The sequence below is a fragment of the Babylonia areolata genome, chromosome 5 (genome assembly GCF_041734735.1).
Source record: "Babylonia areolata isolate BAREFJ2019XMU chromosome 5, ASM4173473v1, whole genome shotgun sequence".
Taxonomy (NCBI): Eukaryota; Metazoa; Mollusca; class Gastropoda; order Neogastropoda; family Buccinidae; genus Babylonia; species Babylonia areolata.
Window position 1 is genome coordinate 1,781,091 of NC_134880.1, and position 13,548 is coordinate 1,794,638.

The 13,548-nt window shown below is 44.1% G+C and overlaps 1 protein-coding gene across 3 annotated transcripts in view; it reads right to left on the bottom strand.

The window, feature by feature from the left end:
* LOC143282317 (protein mono-ADP-ribosyltransferase PARP6-like) overlaps positions 1 to 13,548 on the bottom strand; it is a 54,434-nt gene that overhangs the window by 21,999 nt on the left and 18,887 nt on the right. For all 3 annotated transcript variants that reach the window (XM_076587920.1, XM_076587919.1, XM_076587918.1), the window contains 8 exons: positions 11,799 to 11,948; positions 9,895 to 10,234; positions 6,508 to 6,606; positions 5,799 to 5,891; positions 4,110 to 4,241; positions 3,565 to 3,698; positions 1,682 to 1,730; positions 723 to 835 (listed from right to left, as the gene is read on the bottom strand). In XM_076587920.1, coding sequence (XP_076444035.1) covers positions 723 to 835; positions 1,682 to 1,730; positions 3,565 to 3,698; positions 4,110 to 4,241; positions 5,799 to 5,891; positions 6,508 to 6,606; positions 9,895 to 10,234; positions 11,799 to 11,948 — 1,110 coding nt within the window. The remainder of the gene's footprint in view (positions 1 to 722; positions 836 to 1,681; positions 1,731 to 3,564; positions 3,699 to 4,109; positions 4,242 to 5,798; positions 5,892 to 6,507; positions 6,607 to 9,894; positions 10,235 to 11,798; positions 11,949 to 13,548) is intronic.

Here is a 13,548-nt window from a genome sequence, read left to right on the forward strand (position 1 = left end):
ATGTGTGTCTGCTGTGTGACTACACACTCACTGCAATGTGTGACTGTCTGCTGTGTGACTACACACTCACTGCAATGTGTGACTGACTTCTGTGTGACTACATACTCACTGCAATGTGTGACTGTCTGCTGTGTGACTACACACTCACTGCAATGTGTGACTGCTGTGTGACTACACACTCACTGCAAGGTGTGTCTGCTGTGTGACTACACACTCACTGCAATGTGTGACTGTCTGCTGTGTGACTACACACTCACTGCAATGTGTGTCTGCTGTGTGACTACACACTCACTGCAATGTGTGACTGTCTGCTGTGTGACTACACACTCACTGCAATGTGTGTCTGCTGTGTGACTACACACTCACTGCAATGTGTGACTGTCTGCTGTGTGACTACACACTCACTGCAATGTGTGTCTGCTGTGTGACTACACACTCACTGCAATGTGTGACTGTCTGCTGTGTGACTACACACTCACTGCAATGTGTGTCTGCTGTGTGACTACACAGTCACTGCAATGTGTGACTGCTGTGTGACTACACACTCACTGCAATGTGTGTCTGCTGTGTGACTACACACTCACTGCAATGTGTGACTGCTGTGTGACTACACACTCACTGCAATGTGTGTCTGCTGTGTGACTACACACTCACTGCAATGTGTCTGCTGTGTGACTACACACTCACTGCAATGACTGACTGCTGTGTGACTACACACTCACTGGAATGCAAAGGTGCTGCCGTACTCTTCCTTGGCTTCCTGGAAGGATTTCTCCTGGGCCGGGGGACTGCTGAGCAGAATGAACTGATGGGGAGTGGCCATGCTGTGCAGTTGCTGCAAGTGCAAGACGCACACCACCGTCATTGACAAGCCGTCAACTCATGATAATAATAACTGTTTATATAGCGCTGAATCTTGCGCACAGACAAAGCGCTTACAAACCGGTCAGTCACATACATGCACAACTTGTCATTCACATAAATAAATAACATTTTAAAAATTTAAAATTAATGAAAACAGAAAGTCAAACTGTAGATCAGGAAGAGGCAGGACTGGAAGGGGAAGGGGGGGGGGGGAATGGAGATATTTTTTTGTGAGTTTTACAGTCAGACTTCAAAGAGCCGAGTGCACAGCCATTGCAATTTCCTCATGTCCAACAGTGCTTTCCACAAAGTCATGCATCGAAAAACAGGATTTTCATACTGTGTTCTAAGTCCTCTCCTATCAAACATGCCTACCCACAAGATTTTACCATCAGGAACTGATGATTTAAAAATCACAAACTCATATTTTTTCAAAATCGTTTAAGAACAAACTAGAACTAAGTTTTTCTTTTTTGATTCAACACTGACGATCACAATCATTAGGGCCACCATGACCGATGGAGAATTCACACTTGCAGAGACGCACAAACTAAAGATTTCCCTTTCAGAATTTGGGAATTAAAATATGCATGTACACATGTACACATGCACGCACACACACACACACACACACACACACACACACACACACACACAAGTCTGTATAAAATGACTCAGTCTTGTCCCACCCTCAATCAAAAGACCTTTTCAAGTGTAATTCTTTTTTTTCTTTTTTTTTAATTAAGGAAAAAGGAAGCCTACAAAAACAGACATCTTACACCAAAACATTTCACCTTGCTAACATTTCCATACTGACCTTTTCGGGTGGCAGTTTTACAATGTGGGAACGGTTACTGTAGATGATCCTGTTTAAAGGAAAAACAAAGCAAACAAAGCAGGAATAAATTAGAATAAAAAGAAAAAAAAATCTAAAGAATTTGCTTGAGAGACTGCAGACACCAATGCCACATTTTTTTACAGATCAGTATGGCAAATTCTTGTCGGACCAATATACACAAACTGTGTTTGCATTCATGATAATACAGTTCAGCAAATTCCTGTAGAACTAGTTCAGCTGTGTTTGCATTTATGATAATACACTACAGCAGATTCTTGTTCGACACATTCTGGATGTGTTTGCATTTATGATAATACACTACAGCAAATTGTTGTGGGACCTGTACACAAAAACTGTGTTCACATTCCTGATAGCACAAAACACTACAGCAAATTGTAGGACCTGTACACAAAAACTGTATTCACATTCCTGATAGCACAAAACACTACAGCAAATTGTAGGACCTGTACACAAAAACTGTATTCACATTCCTGATAGCACAAAACACTACAGCAAACGGTTGTAGGACCTGTACAAAAAACTGTATTCACATTGCTGATAGCACAAAACACTACAGCAAACGGTTGTGGGGCCTGTACACAAAAACTGTATTCACATTCCTGATAGCACAAAACACTACAGCAAATTGTAGGACCTGTACACAAAAACTGTATTCACATTCCTGATAGCACAAAACACTACAGCAAATTGTAGGACCTGTACACAAAAACTGTACTCACATTCCTGATAGCACAAAACACTACAGCAAATTGTAGGACCTGTACAAAAAACTGTACTCACATTCCTGATAGCACAAAACACTACAGCAAATTGTAGGACCTGTACAAAAAACTGTACTCACATTCCTGATAGCACAAAACACTACAGCAAATTGTAGGACCTGTACACAAAAACTGTACTCACATTCCTGATAGCACAAAACACTACAGCAAATTGTAGGACCTGTACAAAAAACTGTACTCACATTCCTGATAGCACAAAACACTACAGCAAATTGTAGGACCTGTACACAAAAACTGTACTCACATTCCTGATAGCACAAAACACTACAGCAAATTGTAGGACCTGTACAAAAAACTGTACTCACATTCCTGATAGCACAAAACACTACAGCAAATTGTAGGACCTGTACACAAAAACTGTACTCACATTCCTGATAGCACAAAACACTACAGCAAATTGTAGGACCTGTACAAAAAACTGTATTCACATTCCTGATAGCAAAAACACTACAGCAAACGGTTGTGGGGCCTGTACACAAAAACTGTATTCACATTCCTGATAGCACAAAACACTACAGCAAATTGTAGGACCTGTACACAAAAACTGTATTCACATTGCTGATAGCACAAAACACTACAGCAAACGGTTGTGGGGCCTGTACACAAAAACTGTATTCACATTGCTGATAGCACAAAACACTACAGCAAATTGTAGGACCTGTACACAAAAACTGTATTCACATTCCTGATAGCACAAAACACTACAGCAAATTGTAGGACCTGTACACAAAAACTGTATTCACATTCCTGATAGCACAAAGCACTACAGCAAATTGTAGGACCCGTTTGCACAAGCTGTGCTGGGTTCATGATAAACAAGATTTCAGCAAATTCTTGAAGAAAGAACAGCTGTGTTTGCATTCATGATAACACAATACAGTACAACAAATACTTGTAGGACCGATATGCACCAGTTGTGTTTACATTCATGTAAAACAAACATGACAAACAATACTGTTACAGCACAGCAAATGCTTATATGACCAGTACACGTGTTTCCTTTCATGGTAACACAATTGACATCAACAACCTTCAAATTCTTGTATGACTAGTACCCACCAGTTCAGAAGGGGGTAGAGCAACTTGTCCTTAGCGTTCAACGTCTTCTGGAGATTGGTGCATGAAGTGCTCAGCAGAGTTTTCATGGGGGGAAGTGCCGTCAGCAGAGTTTCCAATTTCCTGAAATCTTTTACCTGCAAACCAACCACAGTGTACAAAATAACAACTTAGGACACAGCGAAAAAAACTTGTTCCCTGCTTCTCCAGTTCATGTGTTGTCAATCCTGTAGTACTTGATATGTTAGTACAGCAATGAAATCAGTCGTGGATGACTAAATGTTCTTTTTCAATTTCCATAACATCAAAACAAATCTAAGTGCCAAGAGCAAAAGACATGAGAGGTGTGAGCTATTGAAATATTTCATTATTATTGTTGTTATTAAACACACCAAAGAAAGAGACAGGCCATGTGAGGAAACCCACCTCCTCATTCATGGCCAGTTTGTCTGTTGTAGGGAAGTGTGGGTCCACAGCACACACACACACACACACACACACACACATCGTCCTCCACTCCCCTGCCCACCCCCTCCCAGGTGACCCACCCTGTCAGAGAGGGCCAGTCTTCCTGGCTCCGGGTGGTCTGGGTCCACGATGTTGGGGTATGGACTGAAGATAATGGCTTTGCGTGACGAGAAACACGCCGCTTTGGCAAACGTGATCAGCAGGTCCACCACCTGTGTACACATGCAGCACATAACCACATGATGGCACACATGTTACGATCATTCTACACACACACACCAACATACATGCGCACACACATAACATGTACACATACACACATCTACACACTCACGCACTGTGGCACACACACACACACATGCGTAACGATCACATTGCTATTTATTTCTGCATACACATGTAACGATCATATTGCTATTCATTTACACACACACACACACACACACACACACACACACACACATCTACAAACACATGCACTGTGACTTACACATGTGTGTAACAGTCCCATTGTTATTCATTTCTGGACACACACACACACATACACACACACACCCAGAGTCTATGTAAGCATGGTAAAATGTGATGAAATCAGGTGATGAAGTGAGCCACACCAACAGTTGATGCAGTTAAAGACAATCGACATATCTCCAATGAAGTGAGCCACACCAATGGTTGATGCAGTTAAAGACAATCGACATATCTCCAATGAAGTGAGCCACACCAACAGTTGATGCAGTTAAAGACCATCGACATATCTCCAATGAAGTGAGCCACACCAACGGTTGATGAGTTAAAGCCGATCAACATATCTCCAATGAAGTGAGCCACACCAACGGTTGATGCAGTTAAAGCCGATCAACATATCTCCAATGAAGTGAGCCACACCAATGGTTGATGCAGTTAAAGCCGATCAACATATCTCCAATGAAGTGAGCCACACCAATGGTTGATGCAGTTAAAGACAATCGACATATCTCCAATGAAGTGAGCCACACCAACAGCTGACATAGCCTCAGCAATAAGGTGTGGTGGTGGGGGAGGAGGGGGGAAGCATTGACATCACATTCTATGAAAGTTCATCTTCAGTCACGAATTCTTCAGAGACGAATGTGGGTGGCGCTTCTTACCATTTGCTCTGTGTGTGTGCATGTGTGTGTGTGTGTGTGTACATGTGTGTTTAAAGTTTCGTGGTGTGCAAAATCGTAGCTTTTCTTAACTCGGCCGTAGTGCTGTTGTCTTTGGGCTTGAATCATAGAAATGACAGACAAATCATAGTAGCGGGCAAGTTACACACACACACACACACACACACCTCTAGTCAACAAATTATCATTTTGATTTCCATGACTACCATCGCTGTTATTATTGTTGTTATCATTACTGCTACTACTGCTATTTTTCCAAACTACGCTATAGACCTTTCATCTTCTCCAGGCATACTGTGACACTTTTCTGTGAATATCCGTAACCTGATCTGATATTCATAACTATCTTTGGTCTTGCCTAATTCCACTGTTCACAGCCCCAGAAGTAGGACCTATGGTCAGAAATAACTTTCCTGTCAAATTTGGTCTTATTTCACCACCCACCTTGTATTTTTGGGTTTTTGTATTTCTACAGACTTTCCTCCTTTGTCAGTTTTATATTCTCAACAGTCATTTTCTGTTGTATCTTCTGAACAAACCATGGTTTATTCATAAATAAAAATTTTTTTTAAAATGACAATATACGAAAAACAAACATTAAAAAATAAAGGAAAAACTGACTTCAGCTCCAGTGGCAATGTCGGCCATGGAATCTGCCATCACCCCAAGAGTTTGGAACGAAAACAGGCACAGTTCGCGTGAGCAAACTGAAGGCTGAAACAAACCAAAACAGTTATGAGAATCCTCAATCACTGGTGGATATACACAGTCAGGGAATAGGATTCAATATCACATTCTGTGTACAGTGCATGCGTGTTCATGACAATCTATCTATCACATACACTAAAGCTAGTTTCAACTGATTTCAGTTCCTCCAAACTCATTTTCTCACACATGATTACACACACACACACACACACACACACACACACACACAAAGCACAGAACCACCTAGTAATTGCCCAATACTATCATGTATCCATACAGTATACTAACACAAAAACAGCAGGCATGCTGAAGGTAGATATTGAAAAAAAAAAGGAAATATTTCTGGCTTCTTTATTACTGATGGCGCCCTTCCCAGAAGTGCAATGTCATCACAATCAGAAAGCATGGAAAAGGACGGTTTTCAAGCCAAATTCAGTGTCAACAGTCTGAAGTATTTCCAGAGAAAATGAACTCGCTAAAGTTAACTACGGACACATACACACATACATACAGACAATCAAAACACAGGGTTATCACATAGACTTGCGCTGTGTGAGCACAAACATGACAGACTCATCAAACAAACAAGAACACAACTACGAAGTAGAGTAACTCAGTTTACCATCAACATGGCTCCACTGGCATGAAAGACGTGGGAACGATCGCAGACAACGCAGAACTCATTTACCGTAGGAACTCTCTGGAGGACGTATCTGTACAGCTGCAACCATTCAATGAATGTGTGTAACAGTGCACACTGTGAGGAACACAAGAACATATGTGACATAACCCCATACCGCTACAGAAGGGCAGGGGAGGTGGGGGGCCTGGGGGGGGGGGAGGACTTGGGGGAAGGGGAGGGAGAGAAAGAAACAGTCACCATGGTTGACAAGTATTTTTTTTTTAACTTTATAGGAGTAACTAACTACCTTTATGATAAAAAGGCAAACCAAACAAAAACATAACTCCAAAGTCTATCAGAATTTCCCAACCATGTACACAAAGGTAGCATCTGTGTCACACGATCCTGGCTGAAGGAAACATGGCTGTCTTATGAAAGGAAGTACAGCACGCCATCCTGGCTTAAAGGAAACATGGCTGTCTTATGAAAGGAAGTACAGCACACCATCCTGGCTGAAGGAAACATGGCTGTCTTATGAAAGGAAGTACAGCACACCATCCTGGCTAAAGGAAACATGGCTGTCTTATGAAAGGAAGTACAGCACGCCATCCTGGCTTAAAGGAAACATGGCTGTCTTATGAAAGGAAGTACAGCACGCCATCCTGGCTGAAGGAAACATGGCTGTCTTATGAAAGGAAGTACAGCACACCATCCTGGCTAAAGGAAACATGTCTGTCTTATGAAAGGAAGTACAGCACACCATCCTGGCTAAAGGAAACATGGCTGTCTTATGAAAGGAAGTACAGCACACCATCCTGGCTTAAAGAAAACATGGCTGTCTTATGAAAGGAAGTACAGCACACCATCCTGGCTTAAAGAAACATGGCTGTCTTATGAAAGGAAGTACAGCCCTGTGTGAAATCACCTCATTTTTTTTATGCATCATTAATTGAAAAAAAAAAACATGCACACACGCACACACACACACACACACTACTGAGATCAATCTATCTATGAAATCACATCATATCATTGACATTCAACAGAATCGGAATCATAATTCATTAAGGCCAAAGCCCCGAGACTTGCTTTTAAAATGAAGAAATTCAATTAATTCACACCTAAACATGAAAATATAAATATCAACTTGGATGTCACATAGGCAGTGATTATTTGTATTCCACAGTGTGATTACACAGTATCATGGTGACACCATATCATTTGTATTCCACAGTGTGATTACACAGTACGATGGCGACACCGTATCATTTATACTCCACAGTGTGATTACACAGTATGATGGCGACACCTTATCATTTATACTCCACAGTGTGATTACACAGTATGATGGCGACACCGTATCATTTATATTCCACAGTGTGATTACACAGTATGATGGTGTCCCACAGTGTGATTACACAGTATGATGGTGTCCCACAGTGTGATTACACAGTATGATGGCGACACCGTATCATTTATATTCCACAGTGTGATTACACAGTATGATGGTGTCCCACAGTGTGATTACACAGTATGATGGCGACACCGTATCATTTATACTCCACAGTGTGATTACACAGTATGATGGCGACACCATATCATTTATACTCCACAGTGTGATTACACAGTACGATGGCGACACCGTATCATTTGTATTCCACAGTGTGATTACACAGTATGATGGCGACACCGTATCATTTATACTCCACAGTGTGATTACACAGTATGATGGCGACACCGTATCATTTGTATTCCACAGTGTGATTACACAGTACGATGGCGACACCGTATCATTTATACTCCACAGTGTGATTACACAGTATGATGGCGACACCATATCATTTATATTCCACAGTGTGATTACACAGTATGATGGCGACACCGTATCATTTGTATTCCACAGTGTGATTACACAGTATGATGGCGACACCATATCATTTATATTCCACAGTGTGATTACACAGTATGATGGCGACACCATATCATTTATATTCCACAGTGTGATTACACAGTATGATGGCGACACCGTATCATTTGTATTCCACAGTGTGATTACACAGTATGATGGCGACACCGTATCATTTATATTCCACAGTGTGATTACACAGTATGATGGCGACACCGTATCATTTGTATTCCAGTGTGATTACACAGTATGATGGCGACACCATATCATTTGTAAAGAACTGACAATTTCTCGTCCCTTGAATGCTTGATATACCAACATTACACAAACAGAAAGGAAAAGACACCACTGACAGGGAGAGAAGGGAGAGAAGAGAGAAGGGAGAGAAGTGGAGAGAAGGGAGAGAAGAGAGAAGGGAGAGAAGTGGAGAGAAGGGAGAGAAGAGAGAAGGGAGAGAAGTGGAGAGAAGGGAGAGAAGAGAGAAGGGAGAGAAGAGAGAAGGGAGAGAAGTGGAGAGAAGGGAGAGAAGAGAGAAGGGAGAGAAGTGGAGAGGAGGGAGAGAAGAGAGAAGGAAGAGAAGTGGAGAGAAGTGGAGAGAAGAGAGAAGGAAGAGAAGTGGAGAGAAGGGAGAGAAGAGAGAAGGGAGAGAAGAGAGAAGGGAGAGAAGTAGAGAGGTGGAGAGAAGAGAGAAGGGAGAGAAGTGGAGAGAAGTGGAGAGAAGAGAGAAGGGAGAGAAGTGGAGAGAAGTGGAGAGAAGAGAGAAGGGAGAGAAGTGGAGAGAAGTGGAGAGAAGTGGAGAGAAGAGAGAAGGGAGAGAAGTGGAGAGAAGTGGAGAGAAGAGAGAAGGGAGAGAAGGGAGAGAAGTGGAGAGAAGAGAGAAGGGAGAGAAGTGGAGAGAAGTGGAGAGAAGAGAGAAGGGAGAGAAGTGGAGAGAAGTGGAGAGAAGAGAGAAGGGAGAGAAGGGAGAGAAGTGGAGAGAAGAGAGAAGAGAGAGAAGAGAGAAGGAAGAGAAGTGGAGAGAAGAGAGAAGTGGAGAGAAGAGAGAAGGGAGAGAAGTGGAGAGAAGGGAGAAGGGAGAGAAGAGAGAAGGGAGAGAAGTGGAGAGAAGAGGGAAGGGAGAGAAGTGGAGAGAAGAGAAAAGGGAGAGAAGGGAGAAGGGAGAGAAGAGAGAAGGGAGAAGGGAGAGAAGTGGAGAGAAGTGGAGAGAAGGGAGAAGGGAGAGAAGAGAGAAGGGAGAGAAGTGGAGAGAAGGGAGAGAAGAGAGAAGGGAGAGAAGGGAGAGAAGTGGAGAGGAGGGAGAGAAGTGGAGAGGAGGGAGAGAAGAGAGAAGGGAGAGAAGTGGAGAGAAGGGAGAGAAGTGGAGAGGAGGTAGAGAAGTGGAGAGAAGGGAGAGAAGTGGAGAGAAGGGAGTGAAGAGAGAAGTGGAGAGGGGGGAGAGAAGTGGAGAGGAGGGAGTGGAGAGAAGGGAGAGCACTGCTCACCATCACCAGGAACCCCTCCTCCAGTGAAGGCATCCTCTTTGCGTGGAGAAAGCTGGACGACTCGATCACGATGGGATTCTCTGACCCCTCCGATAAGTTGGGCTGCGTCTGTGACATGCTCATGCTGCGAGTGATGCTCTCACTCTTCTTGCTCTGGAATGTCTCGGGGGTGGACAGATGGCGTTTTGAAAATCTGGGTGCTTTACAAGGGTTTCTTAGAAAACTGGATGATGCCTTCTGTGATTTTTCAGAGGCATCTTTGGACTCTTTTTTGGCTTTTGTTTTTGGTAATGGTGTCTTACTTTGAGAGGCAGTGCTGGAGTCGTTTGTAGCTTCATCGCTGAAACACACACACACACACACAGTATAGAAACAATGACAAAAATACATGATACCTTGGTTATATATTATGCTGGTTGTTTTTGGTTTTTTTGTTTGTTTTTGTTTTTCTTTTTTTTTCTTTTTTTTTTCTTTTTGTTGTTGGTTGTTTTGTGTGTGTGTGTGTGTGTGTGTGTGTGTGTGTGTGTGTGTGTGTGAATATGTGGACATAACCTGTATATCTTATGCTTGTCCACATCAACACATCTTCCTGTAGCGTCACACATAGCTGGTGATCTATGTCAAGATGGGAGGCCTGGAGTAGCGTCACACATAGCTGGTGATCTATGTCAAGACAGGAGGCCTAAAGTAGCGTCACACATAGCTGGTGATCTATGTCAAGACAGGAGGCCTAAAGAAGCGTCACACATAGCTGGTGATCTATGTCAAGACGGGAGGTCTGGAGTAGTGTCACACATAGCTGGTGATCTATGTCAAGACAGGAGGCCTAAAGAAGCGTCACACATAGCTGGTGATCTATGTCAAGACGGGATGTCTGGAGTAGCGTCACACATAGCTGGTGATCTATGTCAAGACGGGAGGCCTAAAGTAGTGTCACACATAGCTGGTGATCTATGTCAAGACAGGAGGCCTAAAGAAGCGTCACACATAGCTGGTGATCTATGTCAAGATGGGAGATCTGGAGTAACGTCACACATAGCTGGTGATCTATGTCAAGATGGGAGGCCTAAAGTAGCGTCACACATAGCTGGTGATCTATGTCAAGATGGGAGGCCTAAAGTAGCGTCACACATAGCTGGTGATTTGTGTCAAGATGGGAGGCTTTGGAGTAGCGTCACACATAGCTGGTGATCTATGTCAAGATGGGAGGCTTTGGAGTAGCGTCACACATAGCTGGTGATCTATGTCAAGATGGGAGGCCTAAAGCAGTGTCACACATAGCTGGTGATCTATGTCAAGATGGGAGGCCTAAAGCAGTGTCACACATAGCTGGTGATCTATGTCAAGAAGGGAGGCCTAAAGTAGCGTCACACATAGCTGGTGATCTATGTCAAGATGGGAGGCCTAAAGCAGCGTCACACATAGCTGGTGATCTATGTCAAGAAGGGAGGCCTAAAGTAGTGTCACACATAGCGGGTGATCTATGTCAAGACAGGAGGCCTAAAGTAGCGTCGCACATAGCTGGTGATCTATGTCAAGACGGGAGGCCTAAAGCAGCGTCACACAACTGTGGGTGCAGAGCATGTCTGAGACTGTCACTCTTCCCCTGGCCCTGAAGCCTGAGCACTTGGTGTTGTGGACCTGCAGGTCCAGGTGGCTGGATGACTCAGACTGATGATATTCAGACTGCATGGATGGTGGAACAGCAACAACTCCCCCCCCCCTCCCCCCATCCCCTCCTCCCCCCCAATCACCTCCAAAAAAACAAAAAACACCCTAAAATATAAGAGGAAAATTCAAATGAAATCAAATTAATGTTGCTCAGAGACAAGCTGACCACAAAAGGAGCCATTTCAGGGCTGAAATCAACACGGTGAATAGCAACAATCCTGAGAACAACCCACCTGCTTGCCATGTTGGACAGCATTATGGAGGCCTCCATCAGGTTGTTGCTGTTGAGCAGCAGGGCGGAGCGGGACTCCATCTCCCCAAAGCCCATCTCCTGCAGGTGCTCCAGAGCTGCCAGGTTCACCCCGTCCTCCGACATTGCCGCCCTGAAAAACATCCACACTTTTACTATGCTCATGGTAGTGGTGCTCAATGGAGCTGTGCTCAGTGGCAATGGTGGGAGCTGTGCTCAGTGGCAGTGGTGCTCAATGGAGCTGTGCTCAGTGGCAGTGGTGGGAGCTGTGCTCAGTGGCAGTGGTGGGAGCTGTGCTCAGTGGCAGTGGTGCTCAATGGAGCTGTGCTCAGTGGCAGTGGTGGGAGCTGTGCTCAGTGGCAGTGGTGCTCAATGGAGCTGTGCTCAGTGGCAGTGGTGCTCAATGGAGCTATGCTCAGTGGCAGTGGTGGGAGCTGTGCTCAGTGGCAGTGGTGCTCAATGGAGCTATGCTCAGTGGCAGTGGTGGGAGCTGTGCTCAGTGGCAGTGGTGCTCATGGAGCTGTGCTCAGTGGCAGTGGTGGGAGCTGTGCTCAATGGCAGTGGTGCTCATGGAGCTGTGCTCAGTGGCAGTGGTGGGAGCTGTGCTCAATGGCAGTGGTGCTCATGGAGCTGTGCTCAGTGGCAGTGGTGGGAGCTGTGCTCAATGGCAGTGGTGCTCATGGAGCTGTGCTCAGTGGCAGTGGTGGGAGCTGTGCTCAGTGGCAGTGGTGCTCATGGAGCTGTGCTCAGTGGCAGTGGTGGGAGCTGTGCTCAGTGGCAGTGGTGCTCAATGGAGCTGTGCTCAGTGGCAGTGGTGGGAGCTGTGCTCAGTGGCAGTGGTGGGAGCTGTGCTCAATGGCAGTGGTGCTCAATGGAGCTGTGCTCAGTGGCAGTGTTACCACTCCCTCATCAATGAATCGCCCGGAGACCAGGCCTTCTATATGGATCAGCGGAGACAAAGTGGAACCCACAACCACCACCACCAGCAGCGGAGCCAAGGCCAATGTTTGACTTCCACCATGCAGAATCAGGGTAAACCTTTATGCCAAGCAGAACCAAGGCTTATGTTGATTCCCACCATGCAGAATAACGGTAAATTCTTATTCCCACCACACAGTATTTCAAAACATTTCTTGGGGAGAAAATGACCCATCACCACCTAAAAGAATGGAGGCAAATCTGTATTCCCACCACACAGTATTTAAACACATTTCTATAGGAGAAAACGACCACCATAGACAGGCTAAACAAACAGACTATTGTTGCACAACAGAAAACACTCAAGAATGTTTGGTAAGACCATAATTCTTCTGAAACACAGCTGATGATATGTCTGTTTTAAAGATTAGAAAAAAAAGAGTATTCTTAACAACCATATTCTTTCATTTCAGACTTTTATGTACAAAGGCTAACTCTATCTGTCAATTATTGTTTAGGTGCATAAGAGATTGCAAGGAAAAAAGAATCTGTGGCACATATGCCAGAATTCATAACACCCAGGAGGCACATTTGATATGAAGCAACAGGAGACATCAATAATGCTGCACAGTTTCTCACAGACAGAAACCAATCACAAAGAAGTAGTTAGCATTAAGTGTTCTTTCCAATGTATGAAGTCAAATCACTGCAAACTCATTATTTCAATTGGTACACATATTAACTCTTAACCCATACATTTTTCCATGTGCTCATAGGGGAGATGTAGTTTACAGCAACAGCAACAAACCTGGTTG